General features: G+C 37.5%; 1 protein-coding gene across 3 annotated transcripts in view; it reads left to right on the forward strand.

The window, feature by feature from the left end:
• The window catches only part of CTNNA2 (catenin alpha 2), a gene marked incomplete at both ends in the record, with an annotated part of 407,127 nt that overhangs the window by 43,610 nt on the left and 336,211 nt on the right, over positions 1 to 27,306 (forward strand). For all 3 annotated transcript variants that reach the window (XM_084262814.1, XM_084262815.1, XM_084262816.1), the window contains 3 exons: positions 18,130 to 18,296; positions 22,682 to 22,801; positions 24,757 to 25,023. In XM_084262814.1, the coding sequence (XP_084118940.1) occupies positions 18,130 to 18,296; positions 22,682 to 22,801; positions 24,757 to 25,023 (554 nt within the window). The remainder of the gene's footprint in view (positions 1 to 18,129; positions 18,297 to 22,681; positions 22,802 to 24,756; positions 25,024 to 27,306) is intronic.

The raw sequence follows: 27,306 nt of genomic DNA on the forward strand, positions 1-27,306 counted from the left end.
GAGCATGTTACGTTGATGGCTGAGATGGACTTGCATACCGGAGTCATTTGCAACAGTTTCTAGGAGCTCAGATTTACTCAATCTACTCTCTCTGTCTTGATTTGTTTATGAAACAAACAAAAAAACCAAAACCAAACCACAAAACATTAACAAAAAACCCCACCATTCATCTAACCAACCAAACCCAAAACACTATACCCATTAGTATCTGAAAGATTTCCTGGAACAGTTTGGGTGTAACACCTCAAGTTACCTTGAAAATATCAAAAAACCACCTTAGCTGAATACATTACACTGTGGCTAATTCGATGATGAACAATTCAACTGACAGATCTAGGCTTGTGCTCTCTTTCTGCTAGTTCTTCATTTTTCCTAGTTTATAAAATATATGGAAGTGGAATTGCTTCACGAGGATGTTTCTGTAAAAGCCATTAAAAGACTTGTCACAATATAACTCTTACTTCTTGTGGGAAAGGAGGAAATTCTTTTTATGGAGAAAGCAAATTGAGGCATTGTCTGATTTCTGCATCTGTTTTCAACTTTGAGTCCAAGTGACAAGATTCCAAATGACAAGTTGATCTGCAATTGAATATATTTAAAGGTAATAACTAAGCTCTAAGCCTCAGGGTTTTTTTTTTTTTTGGCTTTTTTCTTTTTTTTAACTATTCCTGGCTGATTGTTATTCCCAAAGTCTGAGTTGACTGAAAGAACTGTAGGATATCAGGTTTGAATCAGGCAAGCATGAAGGAGGAATAATGAATTATTTAAAATAAACTAATACATCAGATACTAATATTTTATAGCTTAGAATTTGTCTCCATAACCTGTTTCTTACCTGGGTTAGGAATGGAGAAATCTCTTTTAGAAAAGTGTTTTCTCTTAAATCTGTATCCTCCCTAAGTTTTACTTCACTGAGTAGAAGAACTTATCTTATTTTTGCTTATAGGAGTTGCTATTTCTAGATAGAGGAAAAAGTGTGTGTAAAGAAAGGACTGGAAAGCAGTTACTTGAGACAATGAACTTTCATTTCTGAAAGATGAAGTGAGATGTGGTCGGCCCTGCTAATGGGAGTCTTGGTCTGCACTTGGGAAGAACCTGTGTTTATAATAAATATGTTCTGTATTATGGCAATAACTACTTCTGGTGAGGTACTCTAGCTTGCTTTTGCCCCATCTCTCTGACAGCTCATGCCTGTCCCAACAGGAAGATGTAAGCGTGGAGACTTGAAATCTTATATTCCACAAGTCGCTGAAGCCACGGCCTGAAAACTCAATCTGGTTCTTCAAAAATACTCATAATCTATTTGGAATTGCTTGTTGCATTTGGAAGCGACTTCAATTGTTATTCATGTTTGCAGTGCTCATCCTAAGAAATGTGGCATGCTAAATGTCATTCTATGCAAATATTCTGCTAGCTCTTTCACATACTCTTCAAATCCATCAATTCTTTTTCAGATCTCAGAGAATTTAGCTTCTGAAAGACATTAAAGCTCCTTCTCTGAAATGATTTAAAACACTTCTGATGAAAGAGTAGATATTGTATAGCATCTCCAAAAGTTGTTGTACAGAAACAGTATCAGGGCTTCCCCAATCCAGTAGTGAGGCTGCTGCAGCTTTGTGGTCCCAGGTGTAGGCAGTGCTGAGCACAGATTCTCAGTAGGCACATGGGCACAAACACACAAAGCTCGTATACATACATGCCTGACCACACATCAGACACTTGTTGCTCACACAAAGTCAACAGCACCAAATAATTTATTCCATTTGCTGGCTGATTAGGATTGAAGGTCTGTTAGTGAGGAGTTTGGATTTATCAAGTACATCCCTCCAGTACCTGGTTTAGCTTCTCAGCCTGTCCCATAGGTGGCTTCTTGTCTCCCCAGTTGCCTCATTCCCAAAGTCATGCAAACACACAGAAGCAGGTGTCTCTCATCTCCAGATGTTGTGGTCTCTCCAGCAGCTGAAAATTCAAAATCTAGCCCATGGCATGACCAGAAAAGTTCATTGACCTATTTGGTCACACATGGGTGGTGCCTTTTAGACCTCCATTCCTATAGCTCCCCAAATCATCGCAATCCTTCCTTTTCCTCATCTTTTAGTTCTTCCCTTTAATATCCCATTATGGGATGCAGGAGAAACACAGGGCTCATAATGAGCCCTGTAGACTTCAGCAGGAAGCTAAAAATCTAAAAAAAAAGAAATGCATACAGGAGACTTTCTGTACAAATCCTTAGTGGTTCAGACAGCTTGGGGGGAGTGGGGGGTGGTCTTGGACTGACTGACAGTTGCTGATGTTCAAGCCAGCTGATGACTGAGAGCCTCTGCTTATTCTCTGCAGCATTTGCAAAAGATTTATTTCTGTTAATAGCCTTAGTTAGAACTTTTCTAGTATTCATTTCAGTTTCCAATATTTTATTTAAGCTCTTTTTAGTTTGAATTTATGAAAGTGGCTTACATCTCCCAGAAATGTTTGTAATAAAGGGTAGTTGGAGTTTGATATGGTGCTCTCATATGACAGTTTGGACAGATATTGCAAAAGCTCAGTGATATACGTTAGAAAAATAATAGAAATGATTAAATGAATTTTCTTTTTTTTTCATCATACATGTATTTATATTGTCTTTCTTGAAGATTTTATTACTATCGTGACTCTGTAGCAGAGAAGAATGAAATTACTTTAGAATGTCAACTTCTGACAGTTGTCAAAAATTAAATTATCTCACAAATTGAAAGTTAGAGAAATACTCTTTCTTCCAGAAATACATGACTTGAATTCTAAAATCCAATACTAAAATTACCACTTGTTCTTTTTAGAAACAATATGTTGCTTAAGAAAAGTTTTATTTGAGAAAAGATTCTAGAAATACACCACAGTTCAAAAAAGAAAATCCCCCAAAACCAAACTATCAAGGAATTGTAACGAGTATATATTTCAGTTCATATCTTTATTGCACCACCCATCACAGTGTAGCATTTGTATGCATGAGACTTATGAATTTGGATCGAATTTGCAAAAGTTTCACTAGGGTTTAGAAATATGTATATAAAAAAAGAGGGTCTTAAAAATTGGAAGAGGTACCATAGGCAGTTATCTTACGCTGTTCAGCCTTCCAGCAGTAATTCCAGAACTTGGTAGGCTTAGTCCACAGTCAGTAATCCCCAGCTATATTAAATATACGGTCTCTAATTAAGTTTTAAGATAACCATGAACAATGTTCTGCAAGAAGATTTTCTGGCAGGCGTGAAATCTGTATTTAAGTCCTCTCTGTGTATAATTCAATGTAGAGATTTGAATTGCAGTCTGTGACCACTCAGTAGAAAGCTGTTACCATGAAGTTATAGAGCATCATGGGATGAGCACTTTGGACTCTCCTTTTGAAGCTGTTCTAATTTAGGTGCTAGTGAAATATCATCTGGATCATATCTGACTGCTTGAAATCACTATTGATTCATTGGGCAGGAATTCTGAACTGAACTTTTTTGGTTCAACTCAATGTTAAAAAGTTTGCACCCTTTTGAACAAGAAGATCAGTTATTTTACAGCCTCAGTCAGATAGAAGGTATTTAGAAGGAGATTCCTTTCAGCGTGGCAATGGAGTGACCTCAGATGACCGTGTGTAGGTGCCCAGCAATGGTAGTTTTTTAGTGGAGCAAAGGTAATGCGAGTTTCCCCTGGTGTCTCATGTAGGATAGCTTGGGTTAGGGAAGCTGGATGGAGGGTGATCTGGACACATGGAGAGACATCGTGTTGGAGATGCAAACTGGGAAGTAGTCCATCCAAGGGAGAAAGTCAAGGAGGTGAGCTTGAGATTCAGTCAATACTTTATGCTTCAGTTGCATTGCTCCAAATGGAAGAGTTACAAAGCCAACCTTCACCCAAAGGGAAAGATGACTTTCCTTTTGCACCATCACCATTATTCTGTCCTTTTGCCTCCACCTCTCCAGACCTTGTGCTCCTCATGGTGCTGAATGATGAAAACAAGCTGTTCAGTCTTTCAGAAACTGTAACTGGAAAATTTCAAGAGTGATTAAAAATGTGACTAACAAGCTTATATAAAAAAATCGGAGTAAGTGTGGTAAATGAGGTGGTAGAACATATTTTTCAGTTCAAAAAAGCAAAGTTTTTGACATTCAGAACACGATTGTAAATACTGCTGTAATTCACCTTAAAAGTGGGAGTCATGGGTTCTGATCCATGTTACCAGGATTATTTTTGCTACTTAGTTATACTTAATGAGAGAGCAATAAACTTTACCTGGGAGCTTTCCTTGCACCCTCCTCAGTCCTTTTCCTTGCCTAAAGTATGTTTCTTTCTGTGTTCTTTATTTTTGACTGAAATTTCTACGGCAGCCATCCAAACTTAAAACCAGTTGTGAAGAAGCTTCATTCTCCCATACAGTTAAGACTTTAATTTTGGATGCTGTTTCAGAAAGTGGTAGTTGATGAGGAAAGTCATAAAAATGACAGCATGAAAATTTGAAATATGCTTCCTAATGCCTGAACCCTAAAATGCACTTGGTCAATATGTAAAAGACTTTAATTTGTTGTCTTTCCATTTACAGTTTTGACCATGTCTTTGTCTGGAATGCAATTTTTTTGTGTTAGGAAGGCCACTATTCTAAGTAATGCTTTACAGAGGGAGGGAATATAAAATGTTACAATCAAATAGTATGTGCTGCTTTCCTCGGAGAAGTGCCAAATTATAGTATGCTGATTGCCACCTATCTTGTGCTTTCTTGGTTTTAGTCCCATTGTCAGACACAAATGTTTTAAATATAGGTCTGCAAGATCTTAGGTTGTGGTTTATATATGAAAACTGGAAGAGGAAACAATTCTGTAGTGCCTATGGAGTTTAGGATTATTTTTGTAACTACTAAAAATAGAAGTCTAGACTCTCCACTGATTTTGATTTGTGATGTTTGCAAATCTCATTCATCCATAATTGTTCCAATTTGACTTTCGGAGCTGCGCTTGGCTTTTTTTCATGTTTATTTTAATTGCAGAGACTTCAGTTTATAGCCTCTGTTTATATTATTATGTGACTTCTACAGTATTTGATTAAGCCTATGTTTTTCTTCACAAAAAATATGAATCCTACCTTCCTTTCACCTATTCCTTCTGGACATTATTGTTTTAAATCACTCTTAACTTTATTATGTTGATCATGATGTTATTTTATGGCTAACGTACTAGTTATGATTGTCCACAAGCATGTGCCAGAAGTAAGCTACCATTTGGTTAATTCCCACTGGCTGTCATGTTAAATGGTAAAGGAATTTGGCAGGAAATTAACCTCTTAAGTTCCAGCTTGCCTTCAGATATTGGAGGGGCTGGGGGTGACTGGGCTTAGATTCTGATGGATTCCCAATTCAGCACTGTAAGTCCGGTTGTGTTCAGTAGTGAGCTATCATGATTATGGATCCACAAATAGTACAAGCACTGTTCAGTCTAGTTGCATTCCATGAACTAGCATAGTCAGGCTCAGGTGGTTTGGTTGTGTTCAATAGGAACTGCCACGGCTGGATTTAGTGAATGGTGCAGTTTATTGAGATTCTGTGGAGACAGGACAAGGGACAATGGCTGCAAGTTGGAGCACAGGAAGTTCTGCACCAACATGGGGAGGAACTTTTCCCCAGTGAGGGTGAGGGAGCCCTGGGACAGGCTGCCCAGGGGGGTTGTGGAGTCTCCTTCTCTGGAGATATTCAAGACCTGTCTGGACACCGACCTGTGCAGTATGTGCTAGGGAGCTGCTTTGGCACTCTGTACTGATTTCTAAGTTTTCTGGGATAGCTAAGTGTTGAAATCTCACCCAAGGCATCCCCTTGCAGGGCGGAGAAGAGACACTCAGTCCGTTGGCTGGTCCCAGAAGTCAGTAATGTTTCAGGATGGTATCTTCCATCACAAAAATATAGAGTAAAGTTCACCTAAAGGACATGATCGTGACAGGAAAATGATGGGCTCAGTTCTGGTTCACTTCTGGCTGAGGTCAGCAACAATGCATCTTCTCAGTACACCACAGTGCACCAGGTCCCCATGGACCATAGAGGCAGTCTGTTGTGTCTCACTCTGCTCTACCTTCCGTGCAGTGTTCTCTCACAGTCAGCACATCAAGCTCATCTGATGTTGTCAGCCTCTAAGATTTTGTAGGGAACTTGGTCTATCAGCTGCTCTTCACTAAGCAAGTTTCTTGAATGCTGAAAATTTTCTTAAAGCATGAACATAACTTTATTTTCTAAGTCACCTCCAACAATTATTCCACACTGGCTGAAGCAGATTCTATTTTTGTCTTTTACTTGTCTTGTATTGTGCCCCTTCCCTATTTGCTTCTACCTCCAAGAATGCTTCCTGTGCAGATAAGCCCTTTTTCTATTTGTTCTGCCTCTGTGCAGCTAGAGAAAAAAAAAAAAACAAAACTGTTCAGGCATTAGGACTGTCCTTTGTAGGTATCTGGGCATGCCAGAAATTCTGTTGAATTTATACTATAACACAAAACCAAAATTAATAGGTATACATTCCTCATATATTGTTTGCATAGAAATATATAAATAGTATGTGCTGAGAAATGAAAGGAAACTTTCAAAGTCAGAGGAATAAGGTTCTGGAATAACCCAGGCATTGCAATAGCACAGGTGGAACGTGGTGAGTTGTAGAATAAATCTGTCTGTGTATGGTGCATACTGGAAGACTGTATGCTGTGCTTGCAGGTCGAAGCAAGTAGCTAGACGTGATCTAGGAATCCTTTGCAGAATCACAAGGTTGGAAGAACCTTTGAAGATCAAGTCCAACCATTCCCATCCTATGCTAAACCATATCCCTAAGGATATGTCCTGTGTTCCTGAGTACGTGATCTGGTTGAGTGCAAGGATAAGACATTATTTTGGCCCATTTTTAATTCTATCCAAAGGATAACTTCAGGCTGCATGATAAGAGAACCATTTTCTTCTCTATTCATTTTCACTTCCCTTTCCCTATTTAATGGTTTTCTTTTTTTTCTGCTTTACTTTGGCTGTGGTTTTCTTGACTGATCCAATTGTTTTTCTGCCTTTGCTTTAGTGAAAACTAGAGATGTGTAATTTGTTTGGCTGGTCATGTTGGGAGGGGGATTTTTTTTTTCCAATTCAACATTGAAGTAGAAATACTCCATTACTTCTAAATATGCTGGTTTAAGGAGCAGAGATACTATAGCTGGGATACCATAGACACCTGTATTGGCTAATGTCTCTTGACAAGTGCATTGAATAGATGCAGCTGATGGGTATTCCTGAGAGTTAAGCTCTCACATTTCTTAATACACTTCTGCAGTGACACCTATACTCACAGGTCTCACAATTGTTTTCCTTCTGTTCTCCCTAAAAATCTAACCACCATTGTGTTTATGAACCTTTTATTATACAATGCATACTGATCTGCTTTTTTGTGTGGTGGTGGTCCTAGAACAGCTTTGCATTTTGATCCCTGACCCAGAGTGCCATTTCCTAGCATGAAGTTGAGTTATCTCTTTGTTCCTCTGCACAGAAGCTCTTGTAGCTTTTAAATGTTCATGCAATGTATATAGTTACAGGAGGCTGTTACATTAACACCTGTATGGTATATGAATTCTGATTGACACTGGCAATGAGGTGTGAGGTTATTAAAATGTTACCAAGTCAGGTTTAGATGACAGATTACTGTACTCTGATTTATTTTCTCCTGGTTTTGTAAAGATAGGCTTAGTTTCCATGTAGGTTGGTGCTTTGGGCATGATTTCAGAAATGCTTGACAAGCACTTTTATGGTGTAAAAATAAGTGCTTTGGGTCCTAAATACAAGCTACTGTAAATAATGTGTGCGGATTATGTGAACACATAGTAGAAATGAAATACTTGAATCCTTTAAAAGTGCTGTAGTACCTTCTAGCTTTTCCTCTGTGTAAACCTGCTAGTGCTTTTGTTTTTGCCTATGTTTTTTTCTTTCTTTTATCTTGTCTTATACCTACACCGTGCACTTTCCCATACTGGTGACTCTCCCTGATCTGCTTTTGTCATTTCTTATGCTCTCATACTGGAGTAAATTTTTCATTATTTGTATTTAAACTTTTCCTGTTGTTTTTTGTCTTGACCACAAAACCATAAAGTTTTCAACATTAACATGCCTGTTCTCTTAATCCCAGCCAGGGTGTTGCAGAAAGGCTTTTTTAAATGTTATTTTTATTTTATCTTTATTCCCTCCCCAGATTTTAGCGTTGTTAAGAATATGCTTTTTGCCTCTATCATTTTAATAATCTGCCCCTTCCATTTATCTCAGGCTTGTTCCAAAAGCCGTGTGATCAACAGCAGTGACACCTCTTGAAATACTAATCTCTAGGCTACAGTGTGCTTGGAAACATACTTTGTTCAGAGCCAGGTGGTCCCTGCTTCTCCTACTGCTGCTGTCAAGTCATCCACAGATAGGAACTAAGTATAACAGAAAGCGTAAGTTAGCAGGAATACAAACTGAACCCCCTAAAAGGTTTAATGAACTCATCAATTAACTAGGCTGATCAATCTCAGCAATCCTACCCATCTCCTCACGGTGCTTCCCATGAGCTGACACCAGTAACTTGTTGCTTTGTCGCTTCTCAGCTTGCTGGGAATTTTTGATAAATTCTGTTAAGAAAACAGGGCTTGCTGAAAAATATCAATACTTTGAAACTGAGGCTTATCTCAAAAAAATATCAATCTCATCTTAAGTTTTCATTGGGCGTTTTCTTTTTTTGATTAATGCAGAATGATGGAGCTGATTCTAATTATGATTTTGAACTTAGCTTGTAGCGCCTAGGGCATAGATATAATCTACCCACTACCTTTCTTGGCTGTACAGTATTTGTAAACCTCTTCAAGCCCCAGAATGAAAGTAATATCTAGAATGATGGGATCTGCTTGCTCAATGGAGATTGCCACAGAACTTTTCTTTAGATGGCTTCCTTTTCTGTGCCAGTTAGACAGTTGTTTGTGCTTTTCAAATGTTGCTGCTTTCTTATGTGACCCATTTTACTCAAGTTTTATTAGTCACAATTCTCTACAAATTTCATAAGTTGTTGTGTGGAAACCCATTCAACTATTAAATTCAGGACTTTAAGTGTTTGGATTCACCATAAAAGATTTTTCTTTTGTCAGTTACATTCATTTTAGTCCTTTTTTTACAGTGATTTTTTTGGAAGGAATTTACAATGCACAGTTCGCCAAAGAGTTGGCAATGTTTCTAAGTAATTGCCCCTGTAGTTATTTGAATGGCTTTGTCTTGTTTATGTGAGGAAATACTATTCTCATTTTGAACGTGCTTCTTGTCTCAGTTCTGCACCTATCTGGCAAAGAAGGAAATGCTTCTTTTTAATTAAAAATCTCAACTTCTTAGAATAAACATAGAAGCTGTGGAAAAACTACAGCTGAACAAAGAAACAGCAGGCTTCCTGCAGCGCTGAATCATGCACGCCAGTACCTTGTTGTATGGCTGGAATCTTTTCTGCTTCATACTGATGGCTGAAAAACAGTCCTGTCACTTTCACTATTTGAACTACCCAAAGTAATGCACCAAGTTTTCTTTGGAAAGGTTTATATATATATATATATATATATGCATTATTGAATTCACTACTGGCTGAAGTGTGAGAACTAACTAGCTGCTGTACAGCCTCGGACAATTGGATCTATCAGGCTGTTGGAACAAAGGAAGGAGAGCTAATGTGGCAATACAGATGATACTTCCAGATAAAAAGAAACATTTCTCCTTGTTTTCTGTAGAACACTGAAGTTCAGCTGTATGACTTTTGCCAAGATACAAATAAGGCCACGTTATAATTCAGATGAGTTTGAATTTTTAAGTTTGCTTCTGTGTTTATTGATATCTTAAGAGGTCCGGTGTGTTTTCATGTTTCCCAGCACCAACCACAATGTTAAACATCTAAAACATTCATGTTGATGATCATGAGCTCTCCAGTTCGGTGGAGGCTAATCAGTTGATTAGTTCATCCCTGAAGGATGTTAAACTGCTGAGTAGCTGAGAGCTTCAGACAAAGAGGGATTAGAAATAGCAATGTTTTCTCACATCCAAAACAATTTGCTTCTGAATTGAAATTTAATTGATATTTTATTGTACTTAAATGTATCAGTGAAGTTTCAAATGCACTATTAATCTGAGTATATTAATTAGAAAAGTTCTTTCTAAAATGTAACATTTGGGAAATAATTGGTTTAGGTTGGCATAGATATGTGGTTAAATATCTTAAAAGTTCTGTATTTTTTGTATTTTACTGTCCCTTAGGAAAGAAGTAGTTGGATTAATTAAAATTATGCATTTTAATGGTCTGTGAAGTGAATGAGGAAGCGTGCTATTGGATCTAAATGTGAATATTGAATTTAAAAAAAAAAATACTAGCTTTAAGGATATGCATTGTGCTTTAAAATACATAGTGATTCATCTTCCATCACCTTATCTAAATGTCAAATGTAAAGTGAGTCAAATTTAGTGCGCTAGATTGTCTGTATAATCAATTCCAGAGAGACACAGCTCGCGTAGCAGAAATGTAATGGGAAAAGATCAGGCTAAATCATACATCGCCTTTTCTGGCCTTGAAATCTATTAGTACGATGAGAACAGTGGTCATTCTTCCCCAGACAGAGAAGAAAATCCCAACTGTAAGTGAAAGGGGAAATGAGTTTAAAGGACATAATCGTAAAGCTTTAGAAGAAAAGTGTTAGGGAAGGGGAGATGAAGATTTAACAGCCATTTCTGTGAAGCTTTGGGAATCATGAATAGCGTTTTTAATGCATATTTATATTTAGTAATTAGGCAGCATTCTTCAGTATGAAAATACTCTACAAACTACTTTACCAAATTTTAACAAATAATTATACAATGTCATATGGAGATTACTATTGAAATGAACTGTTTTCAGTTATGGAGAATGGATTTTGAAGTACTGTAAACAAAACGGGATAATTTAGGGTATAATGATTATTAAGGTAGGAGGAATATAGGCAGTGAGAAGTCAACCATCAAAGACCAGATTTAGTTCATTATTCCTGAATCAGAAACTTGACTGGTGGCCAGTTTACTGGAACAGACCGTAGGTGGTCCTGCTGTGTTTGATGAGATTCTATATAAATTTGCAGATCTGTGCATTGTGAAGGGTTTGGGTTGGTTTGTTTTAATAGCAAGTCAGCAACCGTGAGGAAAGCATAAAAAACCTGCTTACATTATTTAAATATACCTTATTAGCAATTATGGGTTATTCAGGTCAATCATATTACCATTTAGTATCATCACTGTTCTGCATGGAATCTGCAGCTTGGTTTGAGTCTATACACAACTATAATTTAGAATAGCTTCATAACAATGCTTTTGCTCTAATTACAAGGAGAGCACTCTAAAATACTTGAATTAGATCATGGATCAGTTCTCACGTCTTTTTAGTCTTAGACATGTAAAACAAAAGACAAATTCTGAGAGATGGATTAATTAGACCATAGTTTTATTAATTTCTTCCATTTGAGAATTGCTCAGGAATGGTACATCCAATCAAGCTGTCATTGTTTCCTTAATGATTTCCAGGTGTTTGGAGTATTGTCTGCATCCCCTTACTGATCATAGCTGTCCTCTGGATTGTTCCTCTGTGCCCACAGTCGTCTTTGTCTTAATAAACATATCAAGGCTTTGGAAAAATGGCATTTCCTTAGTCTATTTACCATTGAGAGCTTTAATCCATGCCTTTCTTCATAGGTAGATGCTTGTCTTTAAGTCTGCTTATGATTTCGGAAGTTCCACTAGACAACACAGCGTGTTTATGTATCCCCACCAAAAAATGTGCCAGTAAGCAATGTTGGTACCTCTCAGCCATCCCTTTTTCCTTTTCTTGTATGCAACCCCCAGCAACTCACACTAGGCTAAAATAGGAATTGCTTTTTTTGAAGACATGGATCAGAAGATGTTGTCTTCACCCACAAGTCCAGTCAGTGATTTCCGTAGCTTTTCACGTGTGTAAATGAAATGCAGTTTTTGTAAACTCCATGATATTGAAGTTACTTGAACACTTTACCTTTTACAATTATCTTTCAGCTAGTTCTCTACCCATCATGTTGGCGTTGGCATTTTGTGTGATGCAAGAGAAGACAGTCTGGTTTGATGAGCAGATAGAAAATTGATATTTTCTTGTCTCATTAATTTTTTGCCAACTTATAGAAAACCAGTTTACCATAGCGGAGAAGTCTGCCAGACTTGACACGGTGGAGGCAGCAGGAGTGTGTTTGTGTGTCAGGCAAAGGAAACAGTTATTGACACAGCAACTTAGTCACGTAACCTAAGAAAATTTGTTGAAGGGAATGTGGTGGCTCTTCTAAATAGGATTCCAGTTCATTATCCATAAGACAAAGCAAGCAACTGTGCCCTTGTTTTTCAGGATGCTCCAGATCACATACTAGTCCTAAAGAAGCCATCCAGAAATTATTTGGTTTTGTCAGTAATGTTAAATGTTGGGTGATAGGAGCTGAGGGAAAGAGCTGATAAGATCCCGATGCAGTGGTACCACTGGTAGGAAAAAAATACATAATTTGTTGTCTCCATCTGGTTTTCTGATTTACTTTTTTTCCCCCTCAGATTCATTTTCAGTTTTGAAAAAAAAAAAAAATCCCCTTTCTATTTTAAAACTTCAATGCTTAGGAAGAGAAATTTGAATAGGACTGAGGATGAGACATGCAGTGGACTGTACATTCCCTTTGCCCTTTTGATGTTTGTTTTGTGGTGTTTTTTTTAAATGTTTAGCTCTTGGGTTATACCAAATCATTCATGATTTTGGTGACCTTTGCAATCAACTGTTGATAACTGTTTTCAGAAGTTAAGCTTGTAGTACTTGAATTACCAGGTGACTTTTATGTATACATTTTGGTTACATAATGTAAAAACACTTTTAACTGCTCCTCTATGAGTGCCTGAATTTAATATGCAAATTGAAAAGACATCTTATTTTGAAAATCTAAGGGAAACAGATTTTTTTGAAACCCAAGACTAAAAGACTCCATTTCTTGGTGCTGCAACTTTGTTAGGAGAAAATGAGTATGACTAAATCTAATCTTGCTTTACCCCTCAAGGAAGGATAGATAGAGTAGGTCCCCCAGTTAAATCCTATCAGAGCAAGCAAAGTGCCCTAATAGTGATGTTGGGAGACAGTAGCTGCAGGTTTGTGATCTCATCAGCCTGAGAAGATTCAGAAGCTAAATAATAATTTGGACACATCTTCTAGTCTTTACTTGACTTCAGGAAAGTGGCTTGTTATGTGGCTGTTACTGGATTCACAGAATCAGGAGATGATTGAGTTTGGAAGTCATCTGGTCTAACCCTCCTGCTCAAACAGGGTGACCTAGAGCTGGTTGCTTAGGATAGTGTTCAGATGGCTTTTGAATATGTCCAAAGATGGAATTTCTTAACTTCTCTCTGGGCAACCTGTCAGAGTGCTTAGTCACCCTCAGTCAAAAAAAGTTTCCTGATGTCCAGAGGGACACTCCTGTGTCTCAGTTTGTGCCCACTGCCCCTTGTCCAGTCACTGGGCACAACTGGGAAGACTGTTTCTTTCCAGCCCCAGCTCTCTCAGCCTCTCCTCACAGCTGAGGTAATCCAGTTCCTCCATCAAATTCCTTTGCTGGACTTTCTCCACTATGTCCATGATGCTCTTCATGGCCTCCTTTTGGCTTCACTTCAACAGCTCCATGTCTATCTTGTACTGGGGAGCCCAGCACTGGACACAACGCTGCGGATGTGGCACCCCCGGTGCAGAGCAGAGGGGAAGGATCACTTCCCTCCTCCTGCAGGCAGTGCTGCAGAGGCAGCCAATGGTATCCTGGGCTGTGTTATACAAAAATAAAATAATTCTAAAAGAAATTAAAACTCCCCCCCCTTCAAAAGGGATCTAAGTGCATTAAGCAGACATGAGTCCTAATTTCACGCAAGCAGCAGTTCTACCAGTAATCACTGGAATTCAGGAATTAAGATGGATTTCAGTATTGAGGGTTGGGATTTTTTGGGGTGGAGGGCGAGTTGGTTTAGTTATTTAGTTTGTGTTTTGGTTGCTTTGTTTTGTTTGCTTATGATGGGCATCTCTTAATGTGGCTAATGGGGACTTTCTCCATTGAATGTTCTAGGTTTTTTAAATCTCTAACCCAACTAAGACTCCTTATTTACAAAATACAAATCAAATGCACAGTTTTCTTTCTCAAACTGAGGTGCCAAGAATTTAGGATGTGGGTCTTAGCAAGAAAATGTCAGACACTATTTGCCAACCAAAACATGATATGTGAAGGCTGCAAGGTATCAAGTTAAGTATTTCTTGTATTTGTGAACGGTGTCTCCTAGAAAACTGCCGATCTTATCATATGTATTCCAGAAATGTAATTGTTTCCTAGGGCTGCTGAAATAATTATAGGAATGGATATTTGATGCAGAAGGGAAGACTGAAATACTGCCTTTAATCTGCCATGGCTCATCGCAAAAACGCATGAAATGAAAACGGGACAATGGGAAACAGTGAAGAGGAATAATCACTTAAATTCAAGGACAAATGGGGCAGGAGAAGAAATGGATATAAATTATCCACAAATACAGTCTGTATGGAATTAAAGTGTCTCTAATGGAAAAAAACCCGTCAGGTTCTGGAGTTCATTTTGGAATGAGTTTCCTACTTTCAGTAAGATTAATTTGGGTTAAATGTCTGAGCTGCTTCTAAGATGGAAGCTTGATAAGTTTGTGAGGGTAGTTATTATCATATTAAGATTACCATTAATTATATTAGGACATGACTCTCTGCAGTGGCAAGGAAGTAGTCCTGATGACTCAAGACATCCGTGTTTCTTGTGTTGACCTAATTTTCACTGAAAGTAATTTAATATAGATTACAGAATAACTTGAAATGAATTGAAAAGGATAAATGAAAGTTGGCTTGGCTTTTTCCACATAAAAAGGTTTCTCTGAAAAATAATTTGAGTAACTGCAGCTCCAATGTTACCTTTGGCCTAAGAGTGGTTTGACACCATTGCTGTATGAGGACAAAAATATATTAATTAGTACTGAGATAGACAGTCCTTCCTTCCCAATTACAGTTGGCTTTCTAGGTTATTAGATTTTAAATTGTGAACTACTAGTTCTTTATAGTGTTCAAGCAGCTTGCTATAAACACTTCTATTGATGCTTTTTTTATTTATGTCTATTTAACACTGTCTACTTAATTATTTTTGCGAAGACTTATTTCACCTAACTTTCAGTTTTTAAAGTTAAATAATTGCACCAAAACTTTAAAACTGTTTTGACCCTCCATGTATTTTTGCTCAGTCCACCAGCATTTATTTTAAAATCTGTTTGTTGGTTTTATCTCCCTGGATAGTTAAGCCTAAAACTGTATTTTTCCTGATTACTTTTTTTCTATAGTTCAATATTAATATTTACCTAAACCTAAATGCTTGTAATATGACAAAAAATAACATATTTGATACCAAAATAGAAGCTAAACAATTCTTAAGCATCTGATGATTGTAAAATCTGAACTTGCTTTGGCTGCCATTTCACCTTGTGTATACATAAAGTTCAAGGGTTTTCATGCACAAAACTGGATGCTCCAGATCATTTCCATCTCATCTGAATCCAGCATAGAGCTTAAAGAAGCAAAAAGCCTTGCTGAGTTTATCATACAGCTTCATCTATTTCCTTGGGTTCTTTCATCTGGACTTGCTCTGAAAGTGCACATTGGATCAAGCTTTCTGCATGTGATAGTTGGTTTCTTCTAATAAACAACTGAAAGGAATATGCTGCCTTCCCAGCTGTTACACTGATTAGATGAATTCAGATTTTGAATCAAATTCCTAGGTTAGGAAATTAATGCCTAACCCTTGCCGACATAGTAGATTCTAAGCTATTCTGTGATTGCTCTCAGCCTTTCCTTATACAGGGAATATTTTGAGTTACTGACATAATAGTAATAATGACAACAAAAATATCAATAACAGTAGTAGTAGTAGCGTAAACTTCATGCCCAATTTTTAGCACGCTCACAGCCAAGAGTAGTTGATAATTTTTTCCAGTAACTGTTTGATGTAAATTATGCATTAGAAAAAGAGTTGTGGCCTCTGAGTGCCTTGGTCCTAGCTTCAGTGATTTTTTGGCACGCTCGTGAAAGGCATGGGAGTGTAGGTAGAGCAAATTATGGTCCTCCTCCACAAAACCCTATTGTTTTTCCCCAGAGAGTAGGTACCTAAAACTTTGTGATGCTGAGCGTTTAAGCATGTTTAGAGTTTTGCTTTGTTTTCACTTTATCTGATAATGATTGTTTGTTCCTTTTTCTTTTAAGAAATCTTTTGAGAGTTTTGGCAACCTTATGGAAATTGAGGAGAAATATGCAATGCCTGAGAAATGAGCCATTTGAATTTTTCTACTGAAGTTGTGTATTATCAGTCTATCATCCAAGAAACATTGCAAACAAATTATAAATGAGTACATATAATTCTAATGGTCATATAATAAGGAAAAGAGTTCTGATGGGAATTATTCACTGTGACTGCCTTAAGTCACGCCTCCACTATTTGCATTGTTTTATGGGAAGCTGTCATCTGGGATTTTTTTAATGCTGTTATAATGGTCTTAAAAGCAATGTAAATGTGCTTTGATTTCACATTAGAAGTTCTTCCTGAGCTTCTAGTCTGGTGATAAACAGGATTTATTTATTTAAATAATAGTGAAGATTGGGTTCAGATAAAATCTCATTTGAACTGGCATTTACTCTTCTTTCAGCCTGATTTCCTAGGGAAATGAGGCTCATGTAATTATTGATCTTTTGGAAACTCCTAATATATTTAAATTGCATAAGTTGAAACTGGACAACAACAGAATGTGAATATAATAAAAGATAATTAAAAAACATCAGCAACAAAATAAAAACTCAGGCTTGTGCTCACATGAAGAGCAAGGCAGGTGTCATCAACCTTGGCTGTACCACTGTCTGGCTGGTTGGGCAATGCATGCAGAGCCCTGGCAGAGGACATGCTGTGTCTCTGTGATTGCAAGTGTCATGGAGAAAATACGGTCAAGTGGGTTTTCAGGCAGCATAGTAGCAAGATAGGTGAAAATTAACATAAACGTATTAATTCAGCTGTGCAGGCATAAACTTTTATTATGTGAATTAATAAAAGAGTGATTTGAAAAAAGGTCATAACAACCCAACTTAAATATAGAAACTGCTGAAAGATTGATGTATTTAGAGAATGCTGAATTAAAAAAAAAAAAGGAACTTGCATATGATGATTTCTTTTAGCAAATTTAACAGTATAAAGAAAGCTCAGTCTGTAGATTGTCTTAAAAATCAGTTTTTGCTTGGCATAGCCACAGTATAATTCCAAGTAATGTATCAATGGGTTGCTTGTAATCCATAGCTGGACTAATTATCTTAATTTTTGATTCTAACCAGTCAACCCATCAGAACATAACACGTTTTGGAGAGATCCATGATTGTCTGAGTTTAGGAAAGCTGTCTAACAGCAGAGAGCCCTGTGAGCTACACTAGCTTAGATCTTGAGTCATCAGCACAGCAGAGTTTAACCTGATTAGAAGTGGCTCTGAGCAAGACTCATTAGCTGGCACGTGACAGGGTGCAGATACAGCCAAGTAGCTTCTGACTGCAAAGACAGCGAGCACCTAGGATTTGGAATTAGAGGCTTCTGTAGCAGGCTGTTTTCTATAGCTTTTTCAAGGCCTTTAAAACACCCAAATGTTGTTTTTCTCATACTCATAGATCAGCTTAATGGTATCATCTCTGAATTTCTATTTTTAATTAAGTAATTTTCTTATTGATGCTGATTGTGTTCAGCAGTTTCTCTCGGTGTGTTGGTTTCCGTTCTAGTTGTTACAGGTGGCTGCTCTAGAAGAACAGTTGGGGAATAAAGGGAAAATGACTAAGAGTATTGAGGCAGTTGCTGAACATGTTCAAAAAAAAACCAGTTTCTCCTGAGCAACTCACTGTTCACTAACTAAGCCATTAATATTTTTTTCTTACCAGCAGTTAGCTTATTTCGCGAGTGATTTATGATTTTTGTGAGAAGTGTAAAACTCTAATTGTAATCTCTTTCTTTGTTTTTTAATTCTAGGAGAAACAATGAGAATTGCCTCTTCAGAGTTCGCTGACGACCCGTGCTCCTCAGTGAAACGGGGCACCATGGTGCGGGCTGCTCGTGCCTTGCTTTCTGCAGTCACTCGCTTACTCATCCTGGCTGATATGGCTGATGTCATGAGGCTCCTATCACATCTGAAAATTGTATGCATTTTTAGCACTGTGTATTCGTTTTGCATGTTTTATGTGTAGAAACAGGGAAGAAATACACTATGGATGTGACTGTTCACGTTCCTTACTCTATTTCACTGTTGCTTTTTTATTAAAATGCTGAATGAGGAGATAACAGGTTTATACATTAATCTTACTCATTTTCTAATCTTGCAAAAATTAGTTTCAGAGACTTAAAATAAAAGTTGTCAGATACTGGACTAGTGCTGCTGTTAAGCAGCTCTCCGAGCTGAGCGGATGCGTTTTCTTAACTCACCTTGCATCTTATCCTGATGGTTTACTAACCTAGTACTTAGAATCACAGAATGGTTTGTGTTGGAAGGGAGTTTTGAAGACCATCTAGTCTAACCTCCCTGCAATGAGGTGGGGCTTCTTCAGCTAGAAGTTGTTTCTGTTAGTTCCTGTCCAACCTGACCTTGAATGTTTCCAGGGATGGGACATCTACCACCTCTCTGGTTAGCCTGTGCCCAGGTTTTACCACCCACATCATAAAAAAAATTTCTTTACTCTAAATCTCCTCTCTTCTAGTTGAAAATCTTTGCCCCTGTTCAATTGCAATAGGACCTGCTAAAAAGTTTGTTCCCATCACTCTTATAAGCCCCCCTTAAGGGATCGTAAGGGGCAATAAGGTCTCCCCTGAGCCTTCTCCACACTGAACCAGCCGAACTTTCCATGCCTCTCTACAGAGCAGAGGTGTTCAAGCCCTCGGAACATCTCTGGGGCCTCCTCTGGACTCTCTCCAACAGCTCCATGTCCTCCTTAACCTGGGGTCCCCAGGCTGGACGCAGCACTGGAGGGGGCTCTTCTCAGGACAGAGCAGAGGGGAACAGAATCACTGGCTGCTGACGCTGCTTTTACTTGTAAAGCATTGCTATCTTGTGGCAGAGTTTGGGTACTGCAGCTGTTCTACTTGTATTTTTCTTTTCTTTTCATGCCTTCTGGATGTATCCAAAGATTGAATCTTTAATTTGGAGTGAGACAATAGTGCAAGTGTCTAATCAGTCATCAGACAGGAAAAATGTAATAAAGAAGATGTAGAATTTTCCAGATAGTTGTTTTTTTTTAAGGACTTGTATTCACTCTTGGCTGCCACCATTCACATTTTTATATGGGAATATTGAAAGGCTTTGCAGTTAAATCTGGGAAATTAATTCTTGCTATGTATCAGACTATTTCACTTTTATTGCATAAACTAATACAAAAACCCCTTATGATAAAAACCAAAATGTTGCAGAAACTTATATATACAGAATACTTAAATCCTCCCAAGTACATGTGTGATTTTAGCAGAGGAGATTGTTACTTCTTTTTAATAGCTGTTCAAAATGTATTTTCTTTTTTTTTTACTGATTTGTTTTTTTACTGGTGTAACTGTACAACAGTTTTGTATTCCGAAAAAACAATGAGACCCCCTGAACTTGCAAACAATGCAGATAAGCTAGTTTGAAAACAGGTTTTGTAATGAAAAAGGTGGATTTTTCTGCAGAGGTTCTAGTGAGCTCTGCTCTAATCAACAGACCGCTGCGCTTGTGATTCTCAGTGTGTGACTCTGTGCAGCCTAAGCATTGTCTCTCTCAAATATGCTTTTAATTTCCCCCCCGCTCTAGTAGCCCATGAGACTGTAATTCAAATAAACCTTTGCTAACTAACACTTCAATGTTATAAAAAACAGATTTTTCTAAGCATTACAATTAAAGTCCAGATTGAAATTCTTTGATAGATGATGTGCATTGTCACTCTCATATCTGAGATTTCTTCCTTCTGTTACAGCAGTGCACTATGTTATTTAAAACACAGATGTCCAAACTGTTTTGTATGTGGGTGTATTTCCTCACACAGTTTGCACTCTTGGTTTGCAAGGGCAGCGTATGGCAATGCGGTTTGGCATCTCTGTCTTTGTCAGATATTATTATGAATCCTATTTCCAAGCCAGATATCTCTGGTTATTTTTGCAAAATTCAACTTAAAGACTTTAAATTTGAATGGGATTTTTTTTTTTAGGTTGACAAGGGTTAGTTTATTTCTGAGGATTGACAGTGTAAATATTTTTATCTTACCGTTTTGTAATCCAAACTAGTTTTAGATGAATAAAAATTAAATTACTTGGGGGGGAAGTTTATATTTTACAAAACTGATGAAAGAAAGATTCCTGTATTGACTCAGAGGTAACATCCAAAGACTGGTGTAAGTTCACCTGAAAATCAATAAACTAAAATAATTCTTGATGTCAGAATTATGAAGCCTGGTTTGTACTCAAATTCACTGTCATTAGTTTTTACTGAAAGCTTGTCAAAGGAGTGAGTTATGCTTCAGACATCGTGGGAAATACTGCATTTTAATTAATTTTTAGAGTGAATATATGCAGATGTTTTCTGGAAAGGCACTTGGTCATTTCAGATTCTTTTTTGCATTATGAAAATTAGCAATGGCGCTTATTGGAATGAATCTTGCATAGTACTCATAACTTATACCAACATAGTATGTGATCATCCACATATAGAATTATGAGTCTGATGTGATTAATAACATGCTTGATATTAGAGAAACACCTCTGTAAAGTCATTTTTTTTTTGAGGGTAGAGAACTTTTCCAACATGGATTTGTAAAAGAAATTACAATAAAGGGGTTTTTACTTATGCCCTTTCTAATACTTACCATAACCAGTCCCTACACCTAGGAGTTTCATGAGCTTGAACCCAGACTGACATGATTATAATACGATCAACATCTTTTAAAACCTGATTATTAAAATGGATGCTGTAAAACATTCTCATGCAGTTTTATTTAATAGGGAGCTGGCAGTATTTAAAAATCTGTTACCAGTTTGTTGTGCCTGTGCTTGGCATTGCAAACCTGTAAAAGTTGAAAGTTTCAGGTGGTTTAACATAAACGCTTCTTGATATGAAAGGAGGTTGGTTGTGTTTTGCAAAGCATCCTGCAGGAAAGAATTAGTTAACACAGTGATGCTGCTGTAGTTTGTGCTAATGGTTAAGGCAGTCAGATAATTCTGCTTTAAAAACTGCTGTTCTCTTAAAGAGTAGAAGAAAAGGTAATTCCATTCTGAATCAGGTATAGCCGGCAACTCTGACTCAATATAAAATTTCCATGACAGCTATGTTTGAATTATGTATTTTCTGATATAAAAGTGTGGGTTTGCTACTCTACTGCCCTGTAATTTGTAAATCTGCAGTAAGTAGGTAAAAAAATAAAAATATCCTCTCTCACTGCTAGGAAAACAGTTGTAGCAACACAAATGATGAAAAGGCTGGTTCTGTATATAATTGTGCATTTCTAAATTCATTAGATGTTAGTTATTGCTAAATATATGGATTCTCAGTGGCATTTGGGGAGTAGGCTGCAAACCTCTGTTTTGGCGTAGGAACAGGTCCCTTTTGGAATTAGCTGTTTCTCTTCAAGGGGAAAAATTGTCTGTTGCTGAAAGCTTACATACATGGTCCTGATTTGAGGCAATAGGCTTTATAAAAAAAGGATGAATAGAAGCTTTTCAGTTTTCAATCCTTTTGCTTGGAATCGCATTTTTATCTTGCGATGGAGAGAAATACAACTTTGAATTTTCATGTAGTCAAAGGGAAATCTCCTTTACTTACTGTATGGAAAGAGTTTTTTGTTCTTCAGGTATTTTTTCTTGCTGTATGTAAGATAAAGTTTCTCAATACCTTTGGTAGATTAACTTGGTACAACTGGGCTTTTATATCTTTATCTGTTTAGTGACATGATGACTGTGACTTGCAGGTATGTTTTCCCTAGTAGATTCTTTTCTTGGTTTTAAAGTGAATGAAAAAAGAAAGCTGAGAGTTGAGAAATGAGAAATAATAAATATATTCTGTGTTCAATCTAATGTAGTTTCATTTATGTCACAAGAGACGGTGTTTTCGATGTATCAGGGCAAATTTCAATCTTAACAGTAAGTTTAAGTTTCCTTTTTAAATGTTATTTTTTGTCCAGAATTAACAACTTCCCTTTGTTTTCCTGTAAAGCCTGTACCACACATTGAGAATATATTAATCTGTTTTGTTTCAAAACTGTCGGATATTAAGTGTTTCATTTGATAGGTTGAGAGGGAGGAATTAATATAGTTTTGTCTTTTACATTAGTTTTACATGGTACCAAAGTGCAATACATGGAAAATAATGCAGACTGACAATCAGACAGCTTCTTCTCTATTAAGAAACCTAATTAAATTTAGTGGGATATCATAAAACCACGGTGCAGTGATAGGCATAAAAGCTAAATTGGATCCCCAGAATAGAAAGCATTGGGTAGAATAGTTACAGACTTTTGTAATTAAATGTTAACACAGATTAAAATGCTAACAGAGTTGATAAATTATGTTCTAGGTAGAGGAAGCCCTAGAAGCAGTGAAAAATGCAACAAATGAGCAAGATTTAGCAAATCGCTTTAAAGAATTTGGAAAAGAGATGGTGAAACTGAACTACGTCGCCGCTAGACGACAACAGGTGAGTACAATTTTAAAGCAGTGGTTGAGAAAGTTGTTATTCTTAGCTCTGAAGAACTTGCATTTTATGTCCAAGCCTGGTTTAAAATGTACAGTAATTGCTGTGTCACGGCCTATAACTTAATCACACTGGTCCTCTTCTTTTTTTAATGTGGTGAAGTTTTTTTAAAACTGCAATTCCTTGAATACTGTTTTCCAAGTGGCTTCAATTTGTAACAGAACGAAGGGTGAAAAGGCAAGTGATTCAGGAGGTGAAGAATAGTTTTTCATGTGATGATTATTCCCATTTAATTCTAACCTATGATGATTTGAGGTCACCATGACAGGTGGTAAGGCATGAGCTGTTTAGAGATCTAATATTACTCAAATTCAGCAAGAGCAAAAATATACCTTGTGTTTAATAATATCATTATTAATTTTCAGATACTTAACAAATCCCAAATATTCTATTCACTTGTTACTAGGGCAGATGTTTAGGGGGAGAAGTTTAATGAGATTAACAAGGCAAGTGTAGGGTCTTGCACCTAAGGAAGAACAACCCCAGGTACCAGTATAGGTTGGGGACTGGCCTGTTAGAGAGCAGCGGAAGAGGGACCTGGGGGTCCTGGTGGACAGCAGAATGACCATGAGCCAGCAATGTGTCCTCACGGCTAAGAAGGCCAATTGCATCCTGGGGTGTATTAGAAGGGGTGTGTTCAGTAGGTCAAGAGAAGTCCTCCTTCTGCTCTACTCTGCCCTGATGAGACAGCACCTGGAATATTGTGTCCAGTTCTGGGCCCCTCAGTTCAAGAAGGACCTAGAACTCCTTGAAAGAGTCCAGCGCAGGGCCACCAAGTTCATTAAAGGAGTGGAACCCCTTCCTTATGAGGAGCTGGGCCTACTTAGCTTGGAGGAGACTGAGGCATGAGCTTATTAATTTTTATAAATATGTAAAGGGCAAGAGTCAGGAGGATGGAGCCAGGCTCTTCTCAGTGATGGTGAGCAACAGGACAAGAGGCAACGAGTGCAAGCTGGAGCATAGGAAGTTCCGTGTGAATATAAGGAGGAACTTTTTCCACTGGGAGGGTGATGGAGCACTAGAACAGGCTGCCCAGAGAGTTTGTGTAGTCTCCTTCTCTGGAGACATTCAAAACCCTCCTGGGTGCATTCCTGTGTGATTTAGTCTGATTTAATGCAATTTAAGTGATCCCGTTCTGGCAGGGGAGTTGGACTAGATAATCTTTCAAGGTCCCTTCCAACTCCTAATGTTCTATGATTCTGTGATACCTTACATAATGTTTGAAAGGCCTTCATGGCCACTATGATATATCCTATCATTAAATAAAATAATGAATTAAATAGCAGTAATACAGAGTAATTTTATTCTGGTAACATGTTGCACAGTATCTGATGCTTGTCGTTAGGGGAAACGAAAGTATATGTTATTAAAACAAACACGAAGTATGAGGAATAGAAAGAGGAGCATGTTTATTAGGTCTTTAAAAACTAAAAAGCATATTCATCAATGCTTTTTTTTTTTAAAAGGCCTACCTTATGATGATTTTAAAAGGGACATAGGTATAGTACTTAGGAAAATACAGCACTTGCTGCAAAGGCATTGTTGCATTCACGTTGCTTTATGGAATCAGTAGAATGAATCCAGGCAATCATCAAGAGCAATTATGAATGTTTTATATGAATTTCTGTGGGTCTTTTAATGAGGGTAGCATATAGACTCTTTGGTAAGAATCACAAGGTTGGAAAAGACCTTTGAGATCGTTAAGAAGTGAGCAGTAGGAATGGGCTTTCTTGGGCAGGAGGGGGATTTCTTTGTGATTTACAGCAGATTTCTGTCATTGTGTCCATCTCTGTGAAATCACTGAACAGCATGTATGCAGACACTTGAGCTGTATAGATGATACAATCTAACATGAAAGCTTGCATCTACAGCTATAAAAATTGCCTGGTTTTGTACAGGAACTGAAAGATCCTCACTGCAGGGATGAAATGGCTGCAGCTCGAGGTGCTCTGAAGAAGAATGCCACTATGCTGTACACCGCATCCCAAGCGTTTCTCCGTCACCCTGACGTTGCAGCCACTAGAGCCAACAGAGACTATGTCTTCAAACAAGTACAAGAAGCAATTGCTGGTATCTCCAATGCTGCCCAGGCCACCTCGCCCACTGATGAGAACAAGGGGCACACTGGCATAGGAGAACTTGCTGCTGCATTAAATGAATTTGATGTAAGTATCAGAAATGTAAGGGAAATGAAGTTTTGCCATGACATCTACAGTGATTTTAATAAATGGTTCTTGAACAGAACTCAGATTTCCCTTTTCATTCAGGTCCATTTCCTGAGATGGCAGAGGCGAAGTGCAGTCATCGATATGTGTTATACTTAATGAGGAATAGTTGCTTGCTGCTAATAGATTTGAATTATGAGGAGATATTTGCTCATATGCAGTGGCTGAGATATGATTGGTGATTGATTGGATGATAAAATCATATTTATCTGGTGAGTCAGGATAATAAAGTAAAGGTGGTGGTTGAGCTGAGCATCCTGGAAACATTAACATTCAACTTGCATTATGAATTAAGTTTATCTAAGAGATGGAAAAAGCATCTTACAAACACAGTTGATACCAGTCACTTCACCTCCAGACAATTGTTTAACTGTCGATTTCATTGACAGTCTTAGTATTTTTCCCTATCTTACAGTTGAGGACTCTTCTTTAGAAGGGGAAAAAGCACATGCAGACAGTATCTAAAAATATGATTTTCACTTTAGGTGACTATGATGAGAATGGTGTACTATTAACTTTAATACATAGAGTTGCGACACAAGCCTCTGTCCCACACAGTCAGGAGTTACTCAGTCCTGCAAGCAGGGCCAAAGTGGAGGTGTAGTATGGATGATCCATCTCATGTCATACTGGACTGGGCTTTTCTTTCATGTCAGTTGCTTAACATCACTAGATCTACTTTGGAGATGGTAGAAAGGGCAAATATTACAGGATCAAGGGAATATCCAGGATTTAGTAATATACTGGAAGAAGGCAGAGAATGAGTACACAAATAATAGCAGAAGGGAAATGGTATTAGAGGTGAAAAATGACAGCAGAAAGTGTGTGGATAGGTGTAGTAAGGGACAAAGCAAAGACAAGACATTCACAAGTACTACAGGAATAACTACTGTGTCCCACTTTGCAATGAAACAGCACTATAACGTTTACAAACTGTAACTTTTATTTTTGTAATATCTATTTCTAGATCTATAGTTCTTCCTGTAGAATTATCGTGTGCTGAGATTTATTAAATTCTGCATTATTCTCAGTGTATTCTGAGCTCACAGGTCCCTTACTAGTAAGATCCTGAGAATAATATAGCTGTTTGCTCTGATTGTACTCTGGCTTTTGTGTGGGACTCTGCATGTTATGGACAGCAGAGGTCTGACAGTCACAAAAAACATGTGACTTCTCAGACCCAAACTGATGATGCTGCTGCTGTCTGCCATAGGCTGCTGTTTGATGCAAAGAGAGTCATCCTGCTAGTGAAAGTAACATTAATGGGTCTGTGAAGAGGATGCGAGACATCTGATAGTGTCCCCTGCCTCTTTGTGGGGGTATTTGTTCATCTGTTTTCTCCTCAGGTAAAGTCTTTATGTGATGTTACAGGCACCACGAACACCCATGTGAGACGTGTGGCTGTAATACAGTGTTCTAGTCACAATTATGTGACGAAAACCAGAGAATTTTCTCTTTCTAATTTTAAGAAACTAAATGAAAACTTTTTCCTCTGACTTACTGAGGATACAAAGATTGAAACTGTTGATTTCTCAGCTTCCTAAGCATGTTCCCTGTTTTGCCTCACTGCTTAGCTGTTGAGTGAGATTTATTCACCACCTAATTTGGCAACAGAGGTGAAATTCCATGAACTCCAGGGAAAGCTGAAATTCATAGCTGCAGAGGCGGGATAATTGTGAATTTACCCTTATGCTTTAGAAGAAAGAAAATAAGAGAAATTACCAGGCTAGTGAGACTGTCATATGTAAAAAAACACAATGGAGAAGAAAGGTTAATTTTTATACTAGTAGTCTATTCTTTCAGCAAGGAAGTTCATATTTTCTGGTGGAAATAATTTTACAGTGTATTTATTTTACTCTATCAGTCATAATGTTTGAGATCCATTTGTGTTTGGTGTGAAGTGCATACTAAACCCTGTATTATGTGACAAGATAATTCTTCTATATTAAAAATAAGTTTATTTTCCCATAATATTTTAGATCTCTTAGGTTTCATTTTTCAGATTTCTGAATCAGTGTTCGTGGCTTAATGCTTAAAAAACCTGCAGTCTAAAATGTCTGAATGCTTTCTCAATCAAAATATCATAATTTGTAATAGAAATAATTATTCTATCTGTTTATGGCACTTCAGCTGTTTTGTTTACACAATAGTGACTCAGTCTACACAATAGTGGTATAAAGGCATCTGACAGTTATTAACAAAAAGTTTTGGCAAGAGTTATCA

The sequence above is a fragment of the Gallinula chloropus genome (genome assembly GCF_964237585.1).
Source record: "Gallinula chloropus genome assembly, chromosome: 4".
Taxonomy (NCBI): domain Eukaryota; kingdom Metazoa; phylum Chordata; class Aves; order Gruiformes; family Rallidae; genus Gallinula; species Gallinula chloropus.